The sequence below is a fragment of the Gigantopelta aegis genome, chromosome 13 (genome assembly GCF_016097555.1).
Source record: "Gigantopelta aegis isolate Gae_Host chromosome 13, Gae_host_genome, whole genome shotgun sequence".
In the NCBI taxonomy this organism is placed as follows: Eukaryota; Metazoa; Mollusca; class Gastropoda; order Neomphalida; family Peltospiridae; genus Gigantopelta; species Gigantopelta aegis.
The window spans coordinates 39,437,343-39,465,324 of record NC_054711.1 but is presented as its reverse complement, the minus strand read 5'-3'; the positions used below and the strand labels follow the sequence as shown (position 1 = coordinate 39,465,324).

Below are 27,982 nucleotides of genomic sequence, written 5' to 3'. Positions count from 1 at the left end.
TAAAGCAATACATGTCCAATCAGGGCCCAACAAACTTTCATATCTCACAAGTTCAAGGAACAAAATTCTGTGACAAATGGGTAGATTAATTACCATGAAAGTCAAACTTGATCTGTAACCGTATATAACCAAGCTATACATAAAATTTCAGCTCAATATACTGAGGCCTTGTTGGACCAATAGGGGATTTAACTGAATTTAACCTTTACATTTCTGTGCTGGAATGACGTCATGTTCGAACGGAGTATTTTCATGTCTAACTAACAGTATTTTCATGTCTAACTAACAGTATTTTCATGTCTAACTAACAGCGGCAATGTAACTGTGGGCGAGAAAAACAAGAATACCGACGCTATCAAATGAAGGACAGAGACCTGTAGCCTACAACTCCTTCTTTCTCTCCCTTCTCCTTTTTTTATGTTTTTATTTTATTTATTCAATTATTATTTTATTTATTTATTTATTTATTACTGCATTTGACTGGGAATAAGCCTTTTAATGCACCATCCCACAGACAAGGTAGTACATACCACGGCCTTTGAACACTGGCTGGAATGAGAAATAGCCCAATTGGCCCACCGATGGGGATTGATTCTCTGCCTTAAGATTTACTACCAACAATATTTTCAATTCAGAATTATTAGGGGTGGGGTAGAGCCGCACCCTCCTCACTCCACTGTGCCTGGTCAGTGCACACTTTAAATTATTTCTTAACTATAGTGAACAACAAAAGACACACAGATATTTTAATTATATGTGTTTTTTCACTATACATTTAATTTGGTAATTAAATAGATTAAATTTACAAGACATTTGTAACAGTTAAGTTAAGAGTTATTAACTTTAATAGACTTCAGAATTAATGGTATTTATACTGAATACATTTTTATGTTTTTTAAAGAAAGAAAGAAAACTGAATTAATAACTAATGGGATTTATACAGGATAATTTAAAAATAATAATAATTATTATTTTTTTTTTAAAGATAACTACATTAATATTCAGTTTTGTTTTTCCTTCTTTCGTTCAGTACAGTATCGAGTAATTTATAAAATAAAGCCCTTTTACGTCTTCTGCGACTATTTATTTTCATAATCATTCTGTTACCCAGAGCTCGATCATTTCCAAAACGAAAAAATCCTGTTTTAACTGTTTAGGAGACACGGTCCTTTGATTTACGTATACAAATAAATCAAACTGAGACAAACATACAAGTCAGGTAAGGTCAAGGTCAAGGTCATTTGTTACAAATTATTTCACATCACAGTCCAACTAACACATTTTACTTTATTGAATGTCATTAGTATGCCCATCAGAATGAAATCTACTAATACCAGAGGTGCAAAATCTTAATAACAAGAAATCATTCTCAGTTTAAAATAAATATTTATGATGCATTAAAAGAACTACATTATAATTATACAGTGATTGTTCTGAACAGCTAAGTCGTATTCAATACATTTTGTTGTTGTCACTTATTTTTAATTATTCTTACACACCCGTATAGATCACCGTTGTGTATCAAAAGTGTATACAACATATGTTGGAGATCGTTATGACCCAGTTTAGTGTTATTGTAAGGAGATGTAAAGTGACGTCATTGGAATACTGACGTCATTCAAATTCAAAATTTGCTGTATATTACAATGCTTCGCCACATTAAAATGATCGCTTTTCATCAATCTAATTTTTTGAGTGGTTGACAAATGTTTTAGTGTGCTCTATTTTTTAAGGGAAACAGATCTGTCAGTACAGCAGTGATTGGTTATGACGTGGTATGTATTCTTAAAGCCAAGTATCCATATGCCATGATCCAGTTAGTCTACGTTCTGTAACAACATAATTTAGTTCATTATATTGTTTGCATTTTCATTGTTTCGAGGTATGTAAGAAATAGAATACTACATTCGTGTCCATTTGATACCATTTATCTTACAACTCGTTGTTTAAAAATGTATCAAACTCACTTTCGCTCGTTGCAAAGGAAAGGAAATGTTTTATTTAATGACGCACTCAACACATGTATTTATATGGCGTCGGACATATTGTTAAGCACCACACAGATATTGAGAGAGGAAACCCGCTGTCGCCACTTCATGAGCTACTCTTTTCGATTAGCAGCAAAGGATCTTTTATATGCACCATCCCATAGACAGAATAGCACATACCATGGCCTTTGATATACCAGTCGTGGTGCACTGGCTAGTGCGAGAAATAGCCCAATGGGTCCACTGTCGGGGATCGATCCCAGACCGACCGCGCATCAAGTGAACACTTTACCACTGGGCTACATGCCGCCCTCTTTCACTCCTTGGATACGTTTTTAAACAACTCAGTGTAAGATAAATGGTATCCAACGGAAACTCATGTATTATTCTCTATGTATTCAACCTGAATACAAGGTGTAGTGCCATATACAGTGGATGTTATGTCTAAACTAGATTCGTGCGACAGTGAAAATGTGTATCAAACTGACATAACAATATATAATGACACCACTAGAGCACATTGATTATTAATCATCGGCTATTGGATATCAAACATTTGGGAATTTTGACATATAGTCTTAGCTGTATTTTTACATACTTAGCAAGGAATCTTTTATATGCACCATCCTATAGACAGGATAGCACATACCACAGCCTTTGATGTACAATTACACTGTAAATACATGTTCTTGTTTAGAACATCAGTGTGTTTATACGCAATGTTTCTGATCATCCTAATGTAAACTGTAGTCTCTTAACGTCTTTTTTTTTTTTTTAATAAAACTCTATATATTATACTTTTAAAACATAGGAAATTATTGGGAGATAAAAATCTATAGTCTGTCCCATCCTCCTACAAAAATGTTTGGTTTGATGTAAAAAGAAAAGTAAAAGTGTTGGAAATAACAAAAATACACTATTTTTGTGCATAATTTAGAAAACAATCGGCTCAGAAATAAATAACTTGTAGTAATTCCATAGTATGACGAAATGTGTTCCCTGGGGTATGTACTATAGTTTAGGTTATTACAAACATTAGGACCAGGGCCTGTGTTTATAAAACTTTTACAGTCCAGACTCAATCTCTAATGAAAGAAAGAAAGAAAGAAAGAAATGTTTTATTTAACGACGCACTCAACACATTTTATTTACGGTTATATGGCGTCAGACATATGGTTAAGGACCACACAGATTTTGAGAGGAAACCCGCTGTCGCCACTATATCGGCTACTCTTCCGATTAGCAGCAAGGGATCTTTTATTTGCACTTCCCACAGGCAGGATAGCACAAACCATGGCCTTTGTTGAACCAGTTATGGATCACTGGTCGGTGCAAGTGGTTTACACCTACCCATTGAGCCTTGCGGAGCACTCACTCAGGGTTTGGAGTCAGTATCTGGATTAAAAATCCCATGCCTCGACTGGGATCCGAACCCAGTAACTACCAGCCTGTAGACCGATGGCCTACCACGACGCCACCGAGGCCGGTCAATCTCTAATGATGTCACGTACACGCATACAATTTGTATGGCGTTATCATGACATTAGTGTCTCAGACTCTATTAGAGTCTCGAGTCTAAACTCTAAAAGTTTTATAAGCACCAGACCTGGGGCCTGTGTTTATAAAAGTTTAGAGTTTAGACTCTAATGAAGTAATACATATACAATTTGTATGGCGTTACCATGGTGTTAAAAGTCTCACTCTATTAGTCTTAGTGTCGAGTCCAGACTCTAAACATGTTACACGCACCAGGCCTGAAACCCTTTGAATATACAGACACCAGTATTCTAAACCAGAAAATACATCACATATACAGATGATAATAAACAGGTTATCAGTTATTATCATATTTATGTCCCAAGTGAAATCATTTTCACTTGTCATGACCTTTAGTGAGTAACAAATGAAAATTATAACACGAGGGACATAAATTTGATAATACATGTAACTGGAAACAAATTTGTTATTCTATTTATTACTCAAGCTACTTTTTTCTCTAAAACACTTTTATTTTTGATATATGTAAATGTACATTTATATAACAACGATGTAAACGACTTTACACACTGTTTTGAATATTGCTTTAACTTTTAATCACGTTCACTGGTAATTTTCAAAACCCAAAGTTCTATTTATTCTGTTAAAAAAATCTACAATGAATTGCATTAAAATAACATTTTATTACAAATTTAATATTGAAAACAGAGAAACATAAACGCAACTCTGTAAACTACATGTATGCGACGTCATTTTGTGTTTGCCACAAATTCTGATGACGTCACATTAAGGTCATTGCTTTGTAAGCGTCAAATCGTCTAATAGTATTGTATGTCACACCAATGCAGAATATTTCTCACTGAGAAAATATGAGAAAAAAAATTCCTCATTGTGAGTGACTGCTGGGGTAATTAAGTAACAGTAGTCGTTAAAACAGTTCTACTAGTCGAGCAATCTAATTAAAATTAGCTCCACTATTACATGTGGATCTAACAGCAGCCCATTGGAGCTCATATCCAGTTCACCTTTCATTCGACCAATCAAAACCTTACTTGCAAAATCATGCCAGTGATTTGAAAAGAATTTGAAAACATTCAGGATTATGCCGAGGGTATACGAAATGATTCGGGTGAATTACGAAGCATGCCGGAAACTAACTGCAATATAAAATTTTATATAAAATTCATTTAAAGACAAAAAAAAAACGTGATGGTATAGCGATAAAATCTGTTTATACTAGTACACAATCCAACGTTTATTACTGCACTTTTCCCCCTGTTTTTTCAATGTTAAAATAGACCAACAAGTTCGCCTATTGCATAAATAATCTCGCCCCATAATTTTAGAATTTGTATGCTCCCGAATAACGCTATAAAAAGCGAAGTGTAATTGGTTGATATTTAAATTGTTATTTATAGATGAAATGTCAACTGGACATGGGAGTGCTGTTAGATCTACTGGTAGACCCAGTGGAGCTAATTTTAATCCGACTGCTAGTCGAGAACATGTTACATCAACCACAAACTCAGAACAATCTCTGTAACAAGTCAAGCAACATTAGAACACAGTTTTTAAGGAGACAATATGTTAACTTCTCAATACAACAATTGCAACAAATTAGATTTGAAATAATGGACATAATATATGTCATTTCACATTTTTAATCATATATTTTTATGTTATATACACAAAATGTCTATTATTTGACTACGGTAATCATTTGAAAATATATATGAATTTTATCAAATATAATTTTTTAAGAATAAGAAAAATATTAAAAACATTATTGAATATTCCCTAAATTTACTTTATTTTCATTATTTCTAATTTGAGGATTTAATCATTTTTAAAACTAATACTAAAGAAGAAAAAAGAAGAGAAAAAACATTGCAAAAATATCTTTCTATATATTTACCTCCTTGTTTTTAAATGTGTGTTAAAAAAAAAAATCACCAGATATAAAATTTTAAAAATGGTGCCCCCTCCCCCACCCTACTCCAACTGATCGATTCCAGATAGACCGTAACCTAGTTTTTATGGCCATAATTGAAAAAAGAATATTGCTGGAAAATTAAACAAATTGATGTCTGAAAGCAAAATGATTTTAATACAAAACAATTACCTTCTTAAAGTTAGCCTTGATACCTCCTTTTCCAATATGGAACAGTATTTCACTCAAACTGTAATTCTCTTAACATCAGTTACGAAACGTTACATTTATGCAACTCTACATTTACGAAACGTTACATTTACGCAACTTTACATATATGCTGCTTTACATTTACGCAACTTTACATTTACGCAACTTTACATAAATGCTGCTTTACATTTACACAACTTTACATTTACGAAACGTTACATTTACGCAACTTTACATATATGCTGCTTTACATTTACACAAGTTTACATTTACGCAACTTTACATTGATGCAACTTTACATTTACGCAACTGCCAATCGGTTACACAGTGAACCTTTACATTTAAGAATTAAAAGTCACAAACTCCAGCATCATCAGAATGTTTTTGGTTTTTTTTTCGCTATGCAAATATAATTAGAAATGTAACCAAACAAACTGGTTACCTAGTTGGAAAAAAAGAGAAAAAATCATGTTCAAAAGATTTTGAAATATTTTTCCATTCCAACATATCTGAGACAAACCTGAGACAAACCATATACATGTAAATATATTTTCAAACTTTCCACTTCAAGCTTTTATATATAGAATCAGCAGTTTCACGTACAAAAAATAATAATTTTATTGGTATGCAGCACATGCATAATTTTTTATTTTATTATTCTATTATGTTTGTAAGGCCACGGAATATATGTGAACAAATGCAAGCCATTATAATTTAAGAAACCATTATGGTATGACATAGTAAATTGTTTATCATACAGTGAAAAATAATAACGACTCGCAAAATTTATTTGTAATGTGTTGGTCCCTTGCATAAAATGATTTGTTTTTTCATTGTTGACGATGATGAATTATTTCATACCAGTTTAAGCCGTGACTACAATTGACAATTCTCCTCAATATACACAGTAAAATGGAGAAATTTTAACTGCAACATTGTGGTAGTGCATGAGATAACATAGAAATAGAACATAAAATATTGTTGTTATTTTGTTCAAATAGCAGGCCAAAAGAAATATGTTCTATGAAAAATTCAAGGGCTATCAAGAAATGGTAGTGGTCACTCATTCACACCTCACACTTGTCTCAAATGGAAATATGGTGAGCTGTCCGTCAAAACATCAATTTATTCTCGTCACAGAGCCATTCATTAAGTAGCATGATAAAAATACTCGCTAGCCACCACTCGTCAAAACTCAAATTTTGGCAATTGAGAAAACACTTCTTTGTAGTACCTCTTGAGACATAATATTTAACCCAATCAACTGATCATAGCTGAATGTGTGTTGACCGATGTAGATAATAATCAACTTTCACCCTGTCCAATACATAACATATAACACATATGGATATATACCCACCACACACAGATGATATACCTAATTATACCACATGGGGATTGTTCATAAATGGGTGATTAAGTAACTAAATGCATATTGCGACTACTCTACAATAGCTAGCAGTCATGTCCACTACATGATTTTTTTTTTTTTTTTTATAGGTTTTTTTTTCAAACAGCTACATATTAGATGTTAAATACCAGTTAAGAAAACGTACCAGTGTGATAATATACACTGTACATGTAGCTATGAGAAATTAATAAATGCAAACTAATCCTTGATTCGTTCTTGTCTACTGTCACTTAGTCATAATTATAGGTGCAATTCTGCTTTGAATTTCCTCTTAATACATATTATTTTGAAGACTGCAGTTCCTCATGTTCCTTAATATATTTTTAAGAGCATGATTCCACATTCTTTCTAGGTAGGTAGGTAGGTAGGTTAACTGGATTTAATGTACTCATGCATATACCACTAGGGTTTACAACACGCCCATCCCAAGTCAGGCCTCCAATAAGATCGGAGGCCTGATTCAGGACACGAAATCATTCTTTTTCAGGATTGCAGGGTTTTTTTGTTCTCTTGGATTTTTTTTTTTTTTAAAGGTTAACTTTATAAAAAAAAAAAAAAAGGAAAGTCAAAACCAGACCTCCAAAAATGTCAAATAGATGTATCAGGAGATAACATGACTTCATTGTCGTTGCAATCGACATACATCAACAGAGGATCATGTGCATTATTGTCAGTAACAGAAAACACATTTGTATTACCGTAATTCAGATTGGCAAAAACTGTCCAGAACGGCAGTATTTTAACCCACGACTTAGTTGTCGTTGTAATCGACATACATCAACACAGGATCATGTGCATTATTGTCAGCAACAGAAAACACATTTGTATTACCGTAATTCAGATTGGCAAAAACTGTCCAGAACGGCAGTATTTTAACCCACGACTTAGTTGTCGTTGTAATCGACATACATCAACACAGGATCATGTGCATTATTGTCAGCAACAGAAAACACATTTGTATTACCGTAATTCAGATTGGCAAAAACTGTCCAGAACGGCAGTATTTTAACCCTTAGTTGTCGTTGCAATCGACATACATCAACACAGGTTCATGTGTATTATTGTCAATAACAGGAAAAATATTTGTATTACTGTAAATGATATGTTATTGGGAGATGGGGAGCTAATATCTCCTTTGCCCTTCCTTCAACCTGCACCCCTCCACCTCAAAAAATGTTTTTTTTTAAATAATAAAAAATAGGAAAGTGTGCTCTTAATTGTTTTCCAAAAATAATGTTCCGTTATAAAAGAACAATGATGGAAAATGTTATTTAACACTGTAAACATTTGTTGAAGCAAATTAAAAATAAAATTTATATATATATTTTTTTTTTTTTTTATAAAGGTGCTGGCATTTTAACATCGACATGTATTTGAGACATTTACGCTCCTTCATACATTATTTTCCACCAACCGATCAAACATGAAAGTAATATATGTCAATATACTAACATGATCTAACATCATAGCATACTAAATCAACAAGAGTATGTACATGTAAGTTAGTTGACAGCATTCATAAACATAAACAAAAACAAGAGACGACAAAAAAAAAAGAAGAAAGAAAAAAGAAAAACAATGTAAGTAAACAAATTCATTGCATCTTGTTTTTAATCATCAATCAGTCGGCATGATGAAAAAACTAAACAAACGACAACAAAGAAACAAACATTGCATCCAAATATAAGATATACAATCATGTCAATATTAACCATGTACAGGCGATTCGTAATCTGAAGAATGGGATAATAAAATATACGATGACTCTCATAATACTACCATTCACCCACACAAAAAAATATACACAATATAATTTTTTTTTTTTTTTACATTTCAATTTGCTAGCTCGCAAGCAGGTACATGTTCCCCTATCCTACGTATAGGCTATGATTTTACACCGACATCTGGAAATCATTTTTATAATGAAAATAAAGATTAAATCACATGCAGACTACCTTGTGAGAAAGAAACTGTAGAAAATATATAGATTTATACGAGTGCTATTGCAGATACTGGAAAAAAAAAATCAACTTGTTTTGTGCTCCTACAATTTTTCGAAAATATAAATACAGGGAACATTTTGTTTGCAAAATCATAAGTAGCAATATTTCTAGCTACATGTGTAACTCAAAATAGATTAGCAGCTATTGATTAATCTTTCAAAATTGTGTAGCGATCCCTGAAATTTGCGTAGTGAATCGCTGAACCAAAATGTTCCCCGAAATAGCACATAATTTTATGATATGTGGTATAACAGTCCTTTGACTGTAAAATATAACTGGCTTTTTTTCCATTAAATCATTAATGAACAGTTTATTAGATACTTAATTATATCACCAGTTGGTGGTTTACATAAATTTAACACTACATAACTAACATGCAAACAGAACAATGATTTGCCTGAATACTGTGCCCTGTGCAATGGCATTGAATCAACCACCCATAGTATCAACTATAGGTGGTTGGTTGATTTTATTGTTGGGCCACGTACTGTACTGGCTGAAAGTAGGACAGTTACCAACTTGAAGCAACCAACTATGGGTGGTTGGTTGATTTTATCATTGGGCCACGTACTGTACTGGCTGAAAGTAGGACAGCTGTCAACTACGAGTGATTGGTTGATTTTATCGTTGGGTCATGTACTGTATTGGCTGAAAGTACTGTACAGTGTTGAATAGGGGACCATGCACCGTGACACAAATTCATTCTGCCCTAAGTCATATATTGCAAAAAAAAAAATAATAATAATAATTCGGTCATGCACTTCTTCTATGTACAAATTGGCTTTATTCACGAGACCAATGGAGACCATGATATATTGCATTGCATTTGGTCGAGTACCATGAAACCCCTTTCAATGCCTGAAAATAGGGGGGGGGGGGGGGGGGGGGAGGAGATGGGTAATGTCAAATCCATTTGGCATCATTCCTGGCTAAATTTTCTTATCATCAAGAGTCCATTGTTGTGGAGCCGGTTTTCACTTACCATTAAAAGTTTACGGTTTATCCTTCATCATTTAAAAAAGTTGTATATTCACGCACGTTTGGTGTGAATTTCACATAACAATCAAAAGCTTTCGGATTATCATGCTGGGATAGCTCTGGTTGAGCAAAACATTTCGCCAAATTATCTTTTAAAAAAAGAAGCAAAACCTAGAGTTATTTTCCAACAAAACACCAATTTTTTTTATTTTATTATTATTATTACATGAATTTTTTGGCCATTTTAAAATGGGTGGGGTGGGGTGGGGTGGGGTGGGGTGGGGTGTGGACATCGTTTCAGTCAAGATGAATTGTGGCAAAGATTTAAGGGGTTTCATGGTAGTTTGGTAACAAGTTTTGTTTTACCATTCCTATTGCCGGTACATACCATGTGAAATCATGTAAAGCATATAATTCTCCATCGTGTATATGGTCTTAACTCTGTATAAATAAATATTTTCCCCATCTTAAATAATATCATCCGTGGTGTTAAAGACCTTGAAATAAGTCCACAATTCATTATTTAAGTCCACAGTTCATTATTTAAGTCCACAATTCATCATTTAAGTCCACAATTCATATTTTAAGTTCATAGTTCATTATTTAAGTCCACAATTAATTATTTAAGTTCATAGTTCATTATTTAAGTCCACAGGTCATTATGTAAGTCCACAATTCATCATTTAAGTCCACAATTCATATTTTAAGTCCACAAGTCATTATTTAAGTTCACAGTTCATTATTTAAGTCCACAATTAATTATTTAAGTTCACAATTCATTATTTAAGTCCACACTTCATTATTTAAGTGCACAAATCATTATTAAAGTCTGAGTTTATTATTTAAGTCCACACTTCATTATTTAAGTCCACACTTCATTATTTAAGTGCACAAATCATTATTAAAGTCTGCGTTCATTATTTAAGTCCACACTTCATTATTTAAGTCCACATTTCATTATTTAAGTCCACAGTTCATCATTTAAGTCCACACTTCATTATTTAAGTGCACAAATCATTATTAAAGTCTGAGTTCATTATTTAAGTCCACACTTCATTATTTAAGTCCACACTTCATTATTTAAGTGCACAATCATTATTAAAGTTTAAGTTCATTATTTAAGTCCACACTTCTTATTTAAGTCCACAGTTCATCATTTAAGTCCATTATTTAAGTCCACAGTTCATCATTTAAGTCCAGTTCTTCATTTAAGTCCACAGTTCATTATTTAAGTCCACAGTTCATCATTTAAGTCCATTATTTAAGTCCACAGTTCATCATTTAAGTCCATTATTTAAGTCCACAGTTCATCATTTAAGTCCAAACTTCATTATTTAAGTGCACAAATCATTATTAAAGTCTGAGTTCATTATTTAAGTCCACACTTCATTATTTAAGTCCACAGTTCATCATTTAAGTCCACACTTCATTATTTAAGTGCACAAATCATTATTAAAGTCTGAGTTCATTATTTAAGTCAACACTTCATTATTTAAGTCCACACTTCGTTATTTAAGTCCCATATTGGTTACAATTTCATATCTTATTGTAACAACAATTACGCTTTAGGTAAAAAACAAACAAAGTTGTTCAATAATAATAATTAATACACAGTATGATATTAATACGTATCACCGATAGTATGACAGTAGCAGATATCACATGGTATGTTACTGGGGTAACATTCTAGTACAACAAAAACTTTATAGTTTAAGGCAGATATTAATAATTTAACAAATCACCACGCTGTGCAAAGCCGGCATAGAGATCTGTACACAACTTGTTGAAGATTCCATAAGAAAGGCCTGGCAATTTAAAATAAAACTATTTAGGTTGTATGCCCTTGCAAGTCCTGAAAGATTTTGTTTAAGTTAAACAGTTTGAGCACAGAAACATCTCGTTATCAATTTAGTTGCTTCCGGGATTCAAAGACGTGGCTACCGGGTTGGCAGTCCCACCAGTAGCGGATGGCGGTGTTGTTGTTGCCGCCGATGATGGCACAGACGCTGGATTCGATTGACTAGACTGAACAGGGGCAGCAGAATCACGAGGCATCCCGCGCCCACCTCTATACTCACCCCTCCCTCTTCCCCCTCTCCTGTCTCTCCCTCTTCCTCTGCCATCTTCCAGCCACCTGCCCCCACCTTCTCCTCCCCTCCCGCGGTAACCGTCGCCGCGACCTCTCTGACCTCTGTCTGACCGTGGCCTTCCATCGGCGCTGAACCGCTGTGGACTAGACTGACCTCGGCCGTAGTTCCGTCGTGGCGACCGGCTTCCCGAGTTCAGTCGATCAGAGGATCCGTCCTGCCGAACGGTCTCCTTGGTGACGAATTCACTCATTTTGTCTTTGGCTTCGTTTCGGTCGTTCCTCCTCGGCTGGTCTCGGCGAGCATTGTTCTTGCCTTGCTTAGAATCATCTACAAGAAATGGGTTTAAATATTACCTACACACAGGCTGTACATGTGACTTCACGTGACGTGATGTGACATGACATAACAACCGAAGTGATCAAACTAAGCCCACAGCCAAGGTTGATGCGAAATGACAGGTGTGTCGTACAGATAGCTACTAGTGATGTTCCAATGATCGATTATAATAAAAAATTGATTGGTTGAGCTCTTACGATGTGATGATCAATTATGAAATTCATGAAATCGATAGTGTGGGAATATTTTTAATGTAATTGTTCCTCCAGTTTAGGAAGGAAATGTTTTATTTAATGACACACTCAACACAATTTAGTTACGGTTATATGGTGTCAGACATATGGTTAAGGACCACACAGATATCGAGACAGGAAACCCGCTGTCGCCACTTCATGGGCTACTCTTTTCGATTAGTAGCAAGGGATCTTTATTAAGCACCATCCAGGATAGTACATACCACGGCCTTTGTTACACCAGTTGTGGAGTACTGGCTGGAGCGAGAAATAGCCCAATGGGTCCACCGACGGGGATCGATCCTAGACCGACCGCGCATCAAGCGAATGCTTTACCACTGGGCTACGTCCTGCACCCCACTCCAGTTTACATGATTGAAATGATTTAAATATGTTAAGATTGGGATTTGTTTTCACGTGTACATAAAGAAAGACGACATCAAATAGTTACTAAAGGTAAAATTACACAGTTGTATGGTTTAGATCTTGATGAACATAATAGTAAGTGGATGGTCTTTAGGAATTGTACCCTCTTATGTTTATATAATTCTAAACGATTGTGTAATCGAAAGCTGATCGGTTGGATCAAACCAATTATTTAAGCAGTAATCGATGATGAAATTCCAACAAATTCCCAACATTAATTAATAGCTACAAGAGACAAGCATCTGTCACAGTTGGAGAGACAAGGACTGGGATGTGGAGGTGGACAGCAAAATAAGTTGAAAAATAGGAGGAGTTGCCAAAGAGACTGAATACACATAAGGGGCATGGTCTTAAAGCTAAATTTTGACAATTAACTTATTAATATATAGCAGATTTTATTTCAAGAGCTAAACAGCAGTATAACAGGCCCTAATAATCTAGCTGGCAATAACTAATGGGAGGGTTTTTTCACCGTAAGTTGGCTCATGTCATCAAGTTATTAGCAGGAGTGACAAGTTGAAGTCGCAGTAATATTTATGCATAATTTGGAACGATTCCGAATGAATGCTTAAAATGACAAATCATTACCGATGAAAATGTTAACTCTGCCTACATTGTATTTTGACCACACTTCTACCCTTTCTCCTGGGAAGGGAGAAGTCACTTCCACGTTTTCAATTCAAGATTAGGACCTGCATGACTCAAAGCATATCTGCAAATTTCAGATATTGGGCAGGGCTGCAGAAAATACTCGCCCGCTTGCCAAATGAGAGTAGAAATTCTGACGGACAAGTTAAAAAAGCAAACACTAGTCCGACGGTCTATCTGTCTTTTTGATTTCATTGATGTTGATCTCTTACCAAGTGTTCTTAATAATGTTTTGTCATTATATCTATATAGAGATATAGATATAGATATAAATATAGATATGTATGCAGTGAAACCTCTCAACATACCAGAATTCCCTCAAAACTGGACCCTCTGTATACCAGAATTCCCTCAAAACCTCTGTGCAGAAAAGAACTCTCTGAACCAGATACCTCTTAAAACCAGACTTTTTCCATGGTCCCAAGGGAGTCCGATTTAGAGAAGTTTCACCGTTTGAAGTGAAGCACTGTATATTACAACACTGTTAATAATGTACTGTTCTACAGACTGGCAGACTAGCAGATATTCTGGCGGGCTAGTAAATTTTAGTTGGTTCTACAGACTGGCAGACTAGCAGATATTCTGGCGGGCTAGTAAATTTTAGTTGGTTCTACAGACTGGCAGACTAGCAGATATTCTGGCGGGCTAGTAAATTTTAGTTGGTTCTACAGACTGGCAGACTAGCAGATATTCTGGCGGGCTAGTAAATTTTAGTTGGTTCTACAGACTGGCAGACTAGCAGATATTCTGGACGCGGGCTAGTAAATTTTAGTTGGTTCTACAGACTGGCAGACTAGCAGATATTCTGGCGGGCTAGTAAATTTTAGTTGGTTCTACAGACTGGCAGACTAGCAGATATTCTGACGGGCTAGTAAATTTTAGTTGGTTCTACAGACTGGCAGACTAGCAGATATTCTGGCGGGCTAGTAAATTTTAGTTGGTTCTACAGACTGGCAGACTAGCAGATATTCTGGCGGGCTAGTAAATTTTAGTTGGTTCTACAGACTGGCAGACTAGCAGATATTCTGGCAGGCTAGTAAATTTTAGTTGGTTCCGGTCCAATGGGCTAGTTAAATATTTTCCATTTCTGTATCTCTGTTGGGAGACTGAAGCATCAGTTTATAAGATGGAATAAAAAAAAATCTATATTATATCATTTTACTATTCCGACATAATCTTAAAATAGAAGTCCACAAATTCAAAGCCCAACATGTACATTGTGTCAAGACAGAATAAGGCTGCCTTGACTAGCAATGTCAATTTTAAAGTATCCGTGATAAAAATGACCAAATGCGAAAAACATTGGTCTAAAGTGTGTGTGTTTTTTCAAAGAGCGGCTTGATTAATTAATCATCTGCAACTGGAATTCAACATTTGGTATTCTTGCCCACTGAACAGGGTTAACCGGCTTTTGCACGGTGCTAGAAGAATATGTCTGGACCCAAAGGCTAGATAAATCTGTCCGACCAGAGGGTTAGAGACGATTTCTACATACGCATGACGTCATAACTCTTGTTTTACGATGATTGACGTCATAACTTATGTTTTACGACGATTGACATCATAACTCATGGTTTACGACGACTGACATCATAACTCATGCTTTACGACAATTGACATCACAACTCATGGTTTTCAAAATTCTATTTGCCATTTTACGTTGTATCATTGCTTTAAAAATATTTTTAAAAATTAATATTTTCAACTTTATATTTATTGGTAAGTTGAACATTACATATTTATGTTGTTTGCATAAGGTGGACTATATTTGTCTGCGTATGATTAAGTGAGTTTGCAGGTGAAATGTATACGAATCCTTCAACAATAAACATACCGTAGCTTACACAATTCCAACCCTCGACACAAAATGTTTTTGTAAAAAAACATTTTGTCCCTTGGGTTGGAATAGCCTTATCTATACCTCACAACGGTGATTGATTCTATTAATGTTGACAGGAGTTCATTTCAGGGGTGTGGTGGGAGGCCAGCGGGATAGTTCTCTTACCATGGCGAGGTTCGAACCCAGTCTCACGATTCATCTACAGTCAGAGTCATTTACAGTATGGCGGCACCATACCCAAATGTTTTAGCAGATTTGTGGGTTTTTTAAAGTTGACCTTTTGACAAAATTAACGACTCGTTTATCATTATTGTACGATTTTCTTAACCCTAACCCTAAACCTAATCCATACCCCCTGTCGACTGTGGTTGCATTCAGCACACACATTGTAAATATTCATTTCCATAATGCCATACCCAAAAGTTTCTGTCTGACAGAAACAATGACAGTGGTATTTGTTCCTATTTCAATTTAGTAACTTACTGAAGTGCCCTCTGTACACACAGATTCAACTGCTATAAGTTTATTTTCTTTAACAACATCACGAGAGCACATCTATTAATTAATCATCGACTATTGAATGTCAGTTTCAGTAATTTTGACATATAGTCTTAGAGAAGAAACCCGCTACATTTTTACATTAGCAGCAAGGGATCTTTTATATGCACCATCTCACAGACAGGAAAGCACATACCTCAGCCGTTAATAATTATTCAGTCATGAAAAACTTGGTAGAACAAGAAATAGCCTAATGGGCCAACCGACGGGGACCTATCCTAACCCAATCTCTCGTCATGTGAGGACTTATCCACTGGGCTTATGTCCCTGTTAATCTCTTAGCTTACCTGACTGGCTGTTGACTTTCACAGGGGCAGATACAGGTCTGTTTCTAGGTGGTGGTGATTTCACTGGCACTCCCTGTAGATCAATAATAGAACAAGATGTATTACTTCCAACTAAGGTTACCAGGGAGAAATCTTTAAAATAGTGGAAAAAAAAATTAAAAAAATTCCACATCATTTGTACATTACAAGCTTTTTGATAATACAGGTGATGTGCCAGTTCCGGATCACTTCCGGATCACTTCCGGATCACCTGTAGTTACTGATCAGTCTGTCGGTATAGTATGGGTTTTTTTGTCATTTTTAATGTAAATTTCAATAATAAAAAAACAAAAAATTCTAACAAACAAATAATATATGTTTCTTGAAATTGTACGTTAAAAAACTGAAACAGTCTTGGTTTTGTTTTGGACACCGATACATAACCACTGTTAAAAATGTACATGACGACATATGACAAAAAGAAGACATTTAACAAGAGAGATGAAGTTTTTGATGTTTTTCTTTTTATATCCTTTGAAATTTTATAGTACGTGTAAGGTAAACATATATATAGATTGTGCATGACAAGTTTTATGAAAACTGAGGCTACAAACGACTTACTGTTAAGTCCTCAAAGTGGACAAACTTGATACGCCAATTGTGGATCACTCATAAAACGGAAGTATTTACACAGTAATTGCCACTAGATGGGGCAATCAACACAGGTTATCTCAAGACTCAAAAACGCTGAATACCATGGAATTTGTTTCTCCTTTTCCCACTTTCTTTTTAATAATAATAATAATTACTGTAGTTCCATCTATTTTTTTATTTTAATTTATTTTTCTACAGGTAATGACAATATGTATATAATATAAAGACACTGTATTTTATAAACTGAAACTATATACGATTTTAAGTGTTCGTCCACATGTCTCTCACATTACATTTGTACATGTAATATGCCATTCATACAAATACCAGCTGCAGTCATTCAACAGTAATGCTAACATAAATAAAATGTTGAATTTTTTAAAATCCATTTGCGTTTAATTCGGGCAAAAATCAGTCTGACCTGCCACCTACAAAAATGGGAGCCTGTGTCAGATCGCCAGTCTAGACCCCACGTCTCTGCTAAAATGGGAGCCCGTATGGCCTGTGTCAGATCGCCAGTCTAGACCCCACGTCTCTGCTAAAATGGGAGCCCGTATGGCCTGTGTCAGATCGCCAGTCTAGACCCCACATCTCTGCTAAAATGGGAGCCTGTGTCAGATCGCCAGTCTAGACCCCACGTCTCTGCTAAAATGGGAGCCCGTATGGCCTGTGTCAGATCGCCAGTCTAGACCCCACATCTCTGCTAAAATGGGAGCCTGTATGGCCTGTGTCAGATCGCCAGTCTAGACCCCACGTCTCTGCTAAAATGGGAGCCCGTATGGCCTGTGTCAGATCGCCAGTCTAGACCCCACATCTCTGCTAAAATGGGAGCCCGTATGGCCTGTGTCAGATCGCCAGTCTAGACCCCACGTCTCTGCTAAAATGGGAGCCTGTATGGCCAATGTTAGATCGCCAGTCTAGACCCCACGTCTCTGCTAAAATGGGAGCCCGTATGGCCAATGTTAGATCTCCAGTCTAGACCCCACGTCTCTGCTAAAATGGGAGCCTGTGTCAGATCGCCAGTCTAGACCCCACGTCTCTGCTAAAATGGGAGCCCGTATGGCCAATGTCAGATCGCCAGTCTAGACCCCACGTCTCTGCTAAAATGGGAGCCCGTATGGCCAATGTCAGATCGCCAGTCTAGACCCCACGTCTCTGCTAAAATGGGAGCCCGTATGGCCTGTGTCAGATCGCCAGTCTAGACCCCACGTCTCTGCTAAAATGGGAGCCCGTATGGCCTGTGTCAGATCGCCAGTCTAGACCCCACGTCTCTGCTAAAATGGGAGCCTGTATGGCCAATGTTAGATCTCCAGTCTAGACCCCGCGTCTCTGCTAAAATGGGAGCCTGTGTCAGATCGCCAGTCTAGACCCCACGTCTCTGCTAAAATGGGAGCCCGTATGGCCAATGTCAGATCGCCAGTCTAGACCCCACGTCTCTGCTAAAATGGGAGCCCGTATGGCCTGTGTCAGATCGCCAGTCTAGACCCCACGTCTCTGCTAAAATGGGAGCCCGTATGGCCTGTGTCAGATCGCCAGTCTAGACCCCGCGTCTCTGCTAAAATGGGAGCCTGTATGGCCAATGTTAGATCACCAGTCTAGACCCCACGTCTCTGCTAAAATGGGAGCCCGTATGGCCTGTGTCAGATCGCCAGTCTAGACCCCACGTCTCTGCTAAAATGGGAGCCTGTATGGCCAATGTTAGATCGCCAGTCTAGACCCCACGTCTCTGCTAAAATGGGAGCCTGTGTCAGATCGCCAGTCTAGACCCCACGTCTCTGCTAAAATGGGAGCCTGTATGGCCTGTGTCAGATCGCCAGTCTAGACCCCACGTCTCTGCTAAAATGGGAGCCCGTATGGCCTGTGTCAGATCGCCAGTCTAGACCCCACGTCTCTGCTAAAATGGGAGCCTGTATGGCCAATGTTAGATCGCCAGTCTAGACCCCACGTCTCTGCTAAAATGGGAGCCTGTGTCAGATCGCCAGTCTAGACCCCACGTCTCTGCTAAAATGGGAGCCTGTATGGCCTGTGTCAGATCGCCAGTCTAGACCCCACGTCTCTGCTAAAATGGGAGCCCGTATGGCCTGTGTCAGATCGCCAGTCTAGACCCCACGTCTCTGCTAAAATGGGAGCCCGTATGGCCTGTGTCAGATCGCCAGTCTAGACCCCACGTCTCTGCTAAAATGGGAGCCTGTGTCAGATCGCCAGTCTAGACCCCACGTCTCTGCTAAAATGGGAGCCCGTATGGCCTGTGTCAGATCGCCAGTCTAGACCCCACGTCTCTGCTAAAATGGGAGCCCGTATGGCCTGTGTCAGATCGCCAGTCTAGACCCCACGTCTCTGCTAAAATGGGAGCCCGTATGGCCTGTGTCAGATCGCCAGTCTAGACCCCACATCTCTGCTAAAATGGGAGCCTGTGTCAGATCGCCAGTCTAGACCCCACGTCTCTGCTAAAATGGGAGCCCGTATGGCCTGTGTCAGATCGCCAGTCTAGACCCCACATCTCTGCTAAAATGGGAGCCTGTGTCAGATCGCCAGCCTAGACCCCACGTCTCTGCTAAAATGGGAGCCTGTGTCAGATCTCCAGTCTAGACCCCACGTCTCTGCTAAAATGGGAGCCCGTATGGCCTGTGTCAGATCGCCAGTCTAGACCCCACGTCTCTGCTAAAATGGGAGCCCGTATGGCCTGTGTCAGATCGCCAGTCTAGACCCCACGTCTCTGCTAAAATGGGAGCCTGTGTCAGATCGCCAGTCTAGACCCCACGTCTCTGCTAAAATGGGAGCCCGTATGGCCTGTGTCAGATCGCCAGTCTAGACCCCACGTCTCTGCTAAAATGGGAGCCCGTATGGCCTGTGTCAGATCGCCAGTCTAGACCCCACGTCTCTGCTAAAATGGGAGCCTGTGTCAGATCGCCAGTCTAGACCCCACGTCTCTGCTAAAATGGGAGCCCGTATGGCCTGTGTCAGATCGCCAGTCTAGACCCCACGTCTCTGCTAAAATGGGAGCCCGTATGGCCTGTGTCAGATCGCCAGTCTAGACCCCACGTCTCTGCTAAAATGGGAGCCTGTGTCAGATCGCCAGTCTAGACCCCACGTCTCTGCTAAAATGGGAGCCCGTATGGCCTGTGTCAGATCGCCAGTCTAGACCCCACATCTCTGCTAAAATGGGAGCCTGTGTCAGATCGCCAGCCTAGACCCCACGTCTCTGCTAAAATGGGAGCCTGTGTCAGATCTCCAGTCTAGACCCCACGTCTCTGCTAAAATGGGAGCCCGTATGGCCTGTGTCAGATCGCCAGTCTAGACCCCACGTCTCTGCTAAAATGGGAGCCCGTATGGCCTGTGTCAGATCGCCAGTCTAGACCCCACGTCTCTGCTAAAATGGGAGCCCGTATGGCCTGTGTCAGATCGCCATTCTAGACCCCACATCTCTGCTAAAATCCCTGCACACATTTTGTCTTTGCTTCATAAGACAATTCAGTATTGTTGCCTGCCCCCCTCAATGTCAGAGCCCTCCATCTCATTGATTGAAAAAACATTTTACTGTATAAAGAACAGAAGAATCGGTACAAGTTTGCCAAGTTTGCCAGTGGTCTGTTTCGAATGTGCCACAGCACGTGCTTTTCACATACTTGACTGCTCGACGTTGGGAGAGGGGGAAAGTGTCCTCTATTTGTTTAGTCTATGAAGTGGAAATACAGTAATAAATAAAAAATATTATTTATTATTGTTATTATTATTATTAATTACTATATAATACAATGCAAGAAATTTAATATACTTCGTACAAAAAGAAAATAATAAGGATCGTAGTCGCACCTTTATTTTTAATACAAGCCCCGTACATCTGACGTCATGGGACACCATCAATGATTTTAGAAATGGCTAATTAGGGGCGTAATTAGGTAGGGTGAATATCTCATGGAATTGCAAATGACCATAAAATATGTCAGAGGCAGGATCCACGAATGTACTGAAAGTGCTAAGATGTTGAAGGCGTAAACCACTATTTTTTAAACTGATCCAGTACTGCACAAAATGATCCACAACTGGCGTAAGTACGCCAGCTCGAACAACACCATTTTTGGCATCAAATGTTTACCTAAATTTACATTTTACATCACTGTTTATTTATATGGTTGATTGTCTTTATTACCGAGAATTTCTTTTAAAGTCATACGCGCACGTGTTGACAGAATTCACAATTTTTTCCGAAGTGACCCAGAACTGGAGCATCACCTGTATTCAGAGGTACAGACCCTAGTTTTAACCCGTAAAAAATGGACACCAAGTTTAGTTAATATACAAACCTGTAACTCGTTTGAATAAAGTTACAATAGAGTGAAAGAAGAGTCTGTGGTGTTAAAACAGGAAATATTTTTAAAATAGACTAGAACTCGAATCAATAAACCGCTACTTCTCAGACACATGTGCGTTTTTAAAAATATGATAAAACAAATTGGCACTACAAACACCAGGATGGCCAGAAACACTTCGGTTCTACGGAAATGGATAATCTAAAGAATAAAATATAAGTGATCATAAACGGCTGTAATAGAGAAAAATATGCTGTAGTGTTTAAAAACTAGGGTCTGTCCCTTTAATAAAAATGAAGTAACCAATGTTATGATGCGCTCCTCTTTGGGTCTATGTCTTCTGGTGTCAAAGCACTATATATATATATATACACAGTGGAACCTCATTAGTCCGGACTCTAGTAGTCCGGAATCCTCACCTTACGGACGTATTTTTTTGCAAAATGAAACGACCACTCAGTAAAGTTATTCATTAATCCAGATATTCAGCTTCCAGAACCGGACGGTCATAATTCTGAACCAAATGTAAAAAGTAAAGGCAAACTGCTTCGTTTGACCGGTCGCCACTGATTGAACATAAAAGTAATCCGCCAATTAACGCTCAAGGAATCGACAGAGATAAAATGGCTGCACGGGGTTTCACACCGCAGTTTATTTAACTATTCACCTGTGTTTATTTAGTCTTAGTAGGATAGAGAACAAGTTTTCACAAGTGTTTGTTGTTTCTCTAAATATAATTTCTTTGATCTATGACCAGACTGGCTGTTTTATTTTATGAAAAAAAAGAAGAGCATTTTATTTTTAAAAGTGGGTAACTCTTGATCATACCCTACGGTACCCCATGACCTCGTTTTGTAACTACCCACCTAACTTACCTGTATGATTTATTACTGAATACTGGTCATGATTGTTTTGGTGTCCAACTCAAGAGTATTGCCAGTCACCCAAAATAAAGACAAAGGAAACGTCTTTATATGTTATTGCTATTAAAACACTGGCTTGCGACTCTTTCACAAGTGGAACAATGCTCATTCAGTTTCACGCCGGTTTTGTGGGAGTTGTATTTCTGTGCTAGGGGCGGAGGGATGTATCATGTTGACGTTTATATTATATCAGTAGATATAGCAGAAATGAATTATAATTTCACCATTTAATATGTTTAAAATATAATCTGTAAACGTAGAAACTTTAAACTAATAATGATTGTATATAAGTGAGAAACAATATACATTCCTCAACAACGTACCCACTTCGTGGAAATGAACTCAACCACGTGGCCTAGATTTACAACATTAAGCGGTACGACAAAACACGACTAATAAAATTTAAAACTTGTTGTCGCTAGTAATCAAACATTTAGTATCAACAATGCAACATGTCTTAAACAGTATTTCATTTTATTTAATCGCATTTTCTAACTTAAAGACACTACTGAATAGTAGACTGGCCTCACGGAAATGCAAATAGCTCCTTATCAACAGAACAAAACTGGTTGAAGAAATGTTTGGTTCTAAAATCAAATGTGTCATTTTTATTTTGTTTGTGAATCAAGGGAGGTTACTCGTCACGTACATTTCAGTAATCCGGAAATTCGTTTTTTTTTAATAACCATACTGTCCGGACTAACGAGGTTCCACTGTACTGACCAACAGAAGAAAGGCAAATATCTTAACCTTCTGACTACTGCAGGTGAGATGCACATGTATCTCGCCCAACATTACGCCAGTCGACATACTGTACACTGTATACAGTGCATTCCCAAATTCATATTTCCCACCATTTTGCACACAGCACTCACCGGAAATAATAACAGAACACAGGAAATAGATTAATCCAGAATATGGCAGCTTTAGTTTTTGGTTTTTGGCAAGTATTTTTGCTTGACATGACGGAACGTCGCGGTCATTTTGAGGAATCAATAGCTGATTAGTGACAGCTAATTTGATAATAAATTTGATCATTTTACCAACAACGAAAATCATCAAATATTGGGATATAAATCATAGTTGGTTTAAAAAAAAAACATTTTGGTCAACAACAAAAAAGTTATTAGGAATAATGAACATAAATACTGGACATCTGGCCGCAAATGCCCGAAAGTAAACCAAACCTGACCTTTAAAATGTTTTGCCTAATTTTAATCAACATTAACTGATCTAAAATATCATAAAAATTAGAAAAACCCACGAAAATAATACTTACCTATAACTTTATTTCATTTATTTATAAAACATTTAAGTGAAAATATGTGAGTAAAAGTTACAAACTTGTACCCACTCGATGTGGTTTTTGTCAAAAAGTAATCCAGTAGTCAAAAGGTTAAACTATTTTTCTTTTCATGATACAATTAATTCGGTAAACAAAATAAGCTTAAACTGTTCACAAGACATTCATAATTTTATAATTTTAATAAATACAAAAACTAAAGGGACTGAAACTGAATGAATTTAAATAAATTAAAGAAAACCTAAATGAATATTCACGTTTCTTTCATTGCTCAGTATTATTTACATCATAATCATATTCTCCAGTAAACATACGAAATCACGAACCTGAAGTTTTAGCGAATTCTTCAGCCGGTGCTGTAGTTCTGCCATTTCTTCTGTCGACAAGGCATCGTGTGAAACATCATTCGACTCGACTGTATAAAATAAAACAGATACATGCATGAGGAAGGAAGGAAACAAATGTTTTATTTAACGAAAGAAATAAAGAAATGTTTTATTTAACGACGCACTCAACACATTTTATTTACGGTTATATGACGTCAGACATATGGTTAAGGACCACACAGATATTGAGAGAGGAAACCCACTGTTGCCACTTCATGGGCTACTCTTGTCAATTAGCAGCAAGGGATCTTTCATATGCACCATCCCACAGACAGGATAGTTCATACCATGGCCTTTGTTATACTAGTTGTGGAGCACCAACTGGAACAAGAAATAGTCCAATGGACTCACCGACGGGAATTGATCCTAGATCGATTACATATCAGTCGAGCACTGTACCACCGAGCTACGTCCCACCCCTTATTATACGTTATACTTATGGTAAAACTGACGTATAGTAAAAATGATATATAGCAAAACTGATATATAGTAAAACTGACTTATGGTACAACTGATTTCTAGTAAAACTGATTTCTAGTAAAACTGACTAATAGTAAAACTGATATATAGTAAAACTGACTGGTCAGCGGTGAAGGGTCAAGGCTGTTGGTCAACTTCTGGAAGCCAGGCGAGGCCGGGACATCCTCGGGGGACAACGCACTGCTGCCCACAGATGACAGGGATGGACGGCGGGCACTGTATGCACAGTTCACAGGCACAACTGAGAAGAAAGCAGACTAACGTTAACAGCATAGACAATTTCAGTGATCTGAATGTGTATTTTGATAATAGAAACAAAAAAAGTTTTTTTTTTTTTACCGACACCACTAGAGCACATTGATTTATTAATCATTGGTTATTGGATGTGAAACATTTGGTAATTTTGCATAGTCTTAGAGAAGAAACCTGCTATATTGTTCAAATAGTAGCAAGGGATCTTTTATATGCAACATCTCACAGACAGAACAGCACATACCACGGCCTTTGATATACCTGTCGTGGTGCACTGGCTGGAATGAGAAATAGCCCAATGGACCCACCGAAGGGGATCAATCCTAGACCGACCACGCATCAGCCAGGCACTTTACTACTGGGCTACGTCCTGCCCACGAACAGAAACAAAGATGTATTTAAGTATTTGGCACCAATATATAGGCACACTTTTCCCACTACTGAAGAGGCTTTTTTTGCATGATGTTGCCAACCCACTAAAATTTAGGTCGGGGCCTAGTCGGACTGTGCACTAACACAGTTCTGAACAGAAATATATTTCTAGTAACTAGAATAAAAACTACTTGACGTATGATCATCAATCACTCCTTCATATTGGGAACTCAATGTTAGCCGATATAATTTTTTGAGGTGAAAGTACATGTAACTTAAGAAAAAAAAAGTCCTGAAATTTTAATATTGGTGATCGTGTATTGCAATTGGTTCTAGGGTTAGGGTTGCATAAAGGTCTAAAATGGCGGTGCACATTCTGAATGTATGCAAAGTATCAGCTAAGTTTTGGATATGAAACAAACAGCAGAAAACCTGGAAATGCTGTACATATGATTAAAAATCTGGATAAATCCGTAGAACTGTTTAACGTTCTGACTATTAATCAACATTAACTGATCTGATTTAAAATATCATTAGAAACACCCTCGGAAATAATACTTACCGATTCAAATATGAACATTATTTTATGTAAATATAAAAATAATTAAGTAAAAATATGTGAATAAAAGTTATGAATGTGTACCCCCTTCGATATAGCCAGTGGTCCGGTCCAGGACAGAAACACCACTAGAGCATATTGATTTAGGAATCATTGGCTATTGGATATCGAACATTTGGTAGTTTTGACGTATAGTCCTTAGAGAGGAAACCCGCTACATTTTTCCATTAATAGCAAAGAATCTTTTATATGAACCATCTCACAGACAGGACAGCACATGCCACAGCCTTTGATATACCAGTCATAGTGCCTGGGTGGAACGAGAAATAGTTCAACGAGTCCACCGACAGGGATCGATCCTAGATCGACTGCACATCTGACAAGCGTTTTACCCTGTTTCAAGTCATATATATACATGTGGATGTTAATGCTAAAATAAATGTTGAAATTATTGCAATACTACAGAGTTTTGGTAATTTTGGAGAATATCCCCTAATTTTTTAGCAGTATGTTAATACACTCCCATTTTGTTTCCTAACTTCAGACAATTTTAATTTGCATATTCTCAACGAAATAAAAACCGGGGACAAAACACTTTAATTTGTTTTCAACAATATCCCATTACACAGGGCTTCTAGATGTCATAAGAATCCACTAGCCATCGGATCAGTGATTTTAAAAATATACTAGCCATGATTAAAAACTCACTAGCCCTACTTTAAATAAATACAATTTTACTACCATATACGCAAATATGTTTGCGAATAAAATATACCGCGAAAATCGCGAACACGTTGATAGCACCGCGAATTTAATTACACACAAACTTATTTCCGATTTGGTATATTATTTACCTTATAATATATAGTCTTATCTCTACACGCCCAACTCCTATCAGAATCAAGCAGTCAGAGGTCCGCAAGGTCACGTGATTCTGTAAACCTGCCTGGTCACGCGGATTTGATCGAAGTGACACACAGTTACGCATAAGTCTGTTGTTACGTAACCTCTTTGTTTGTTTTCTTTGTAACCTTGAATGGAAGCTTTTGGGTACAACCAATAATTAAAGTTATTTCTTCTGATATTTGCGTTTTCAATTCTCTGTATCGCATATGCGTGTTCCACCAATAACATGTGTTATCAGACATACATACAACATTGACGTCTCGCTGACAGCATGTGCGTGAAATCGTCATTGAAAAGTGTTTGGCAAATGAAATATGGGTAATTTTGATTTTTATTATCGGGGGACACAATCACGAAAATAATTACTCGCGAAAATGTAAAATGAAAGCCTGATCGTGAATTATTTTAGCCGCGAAAATATTTGCGTATACGGTAATTGGAATAATCAATATGTCACCTAAAGGAGGTGATAGCTGAGTTTAAAAATCCTTAAATTGGAGGCTGGGTATTCATATTTTACAAAATGGACGTTTTTCACTAGCCATCAGGCATGGCGATAGTAGATATTTACTAGCCCAACACTGAACCATGGGGCTACCATAATCTAGAAGCTCTGCATTACAGAAAATTTTGATTATTTTACCTTTTCATGAATGTTTAATTAATAGCTGTTTTTTATAGTTTTGATTTGCATATTCACAATGAATTTTTTTCACCGATGTCCCATTACAATTACGGAAAACGAGGACAGAACCTCGTGTGAACAGTCTGTCACTGCCATCGTAAATATTCCATTACTTTTTAAAATATACTGTAACAGTACTAAAAAATAAATAATTACCTTCTGCAAAGGTTTTAATAACCTGAAAAATAAAATGAAGACCAAATAATAATAATCACATATATTATTTTAGAATCATGACCGAGAATATTTACATGTTATTGTTTAGATTTATAGGATATTAAACAAGCTTCCGTTTCGTATCATGTTTATGTCCCGAGTGAAATCATTTTCAATTGTCACGAGTTTTTGCCAGTGACAACGAAAATTATTGCACGAGGGATATAAACATGATAAGAAATGGTAGCGAGTTTAATATCCTGTTTATTACCCATAATTCATCTTAATTTATATCACTCAACTCGATATTTTGTTGACATTCCTGTAAGGTTGTGGTGCACCAATCGATGACATTATTGTGCGATGTCGAAGTGTTACGTCTCACTTGGCGTTCACTTTGATATGTACCAAGATATTTTTAACCATATGAGTAATAATATCCATTTCCATACATACAAATGTTTCTGGTCATCCTGGTGTTTGTAATACTGTAAAACTCATCATCCATAATTCTAAAAACGCATGTTGTGTTTACCTGTTTGTAGTAATGATTACGGTAACAAGATCTGTATATTTTTAAGA

General features: G+C 37.1%; 1 protein-coding gene across 1 annotated transcript; it reads right to left on the bottom strand.

The window, feature by feature from the left end:
• Positions 1–6,395: 6,395 nt before the first annotated feature.
• Positions 6,396–27,424, bottom strand: LOC121387509 (putative carbonic anhydrase 2). The gene is made up of 5 exons (XM_041518648.1): positions 27,401–27,424; positions 24,571–24,711; positions 23,931–24,019; positions 16,436–16,508; positions 6,396–12,434 (listed from the first exon to the last, which is right to left on the bottom strand). Exons 3-5 carry the CDS (start codon positions 23,973–23,975, stop codon positions 11,926–11,928), a joined length of 627 nt encoding a protein of 208 aa, XP_041374582.1. The 5' UTR covers positions 23,976–24,019; positions 24,571–24,711; positions 27,401–27,424; the 3' UTR covers positions 6,396–11,925.
• Positions 27,425–27,982: the final 558 nt, after the last annotated feature.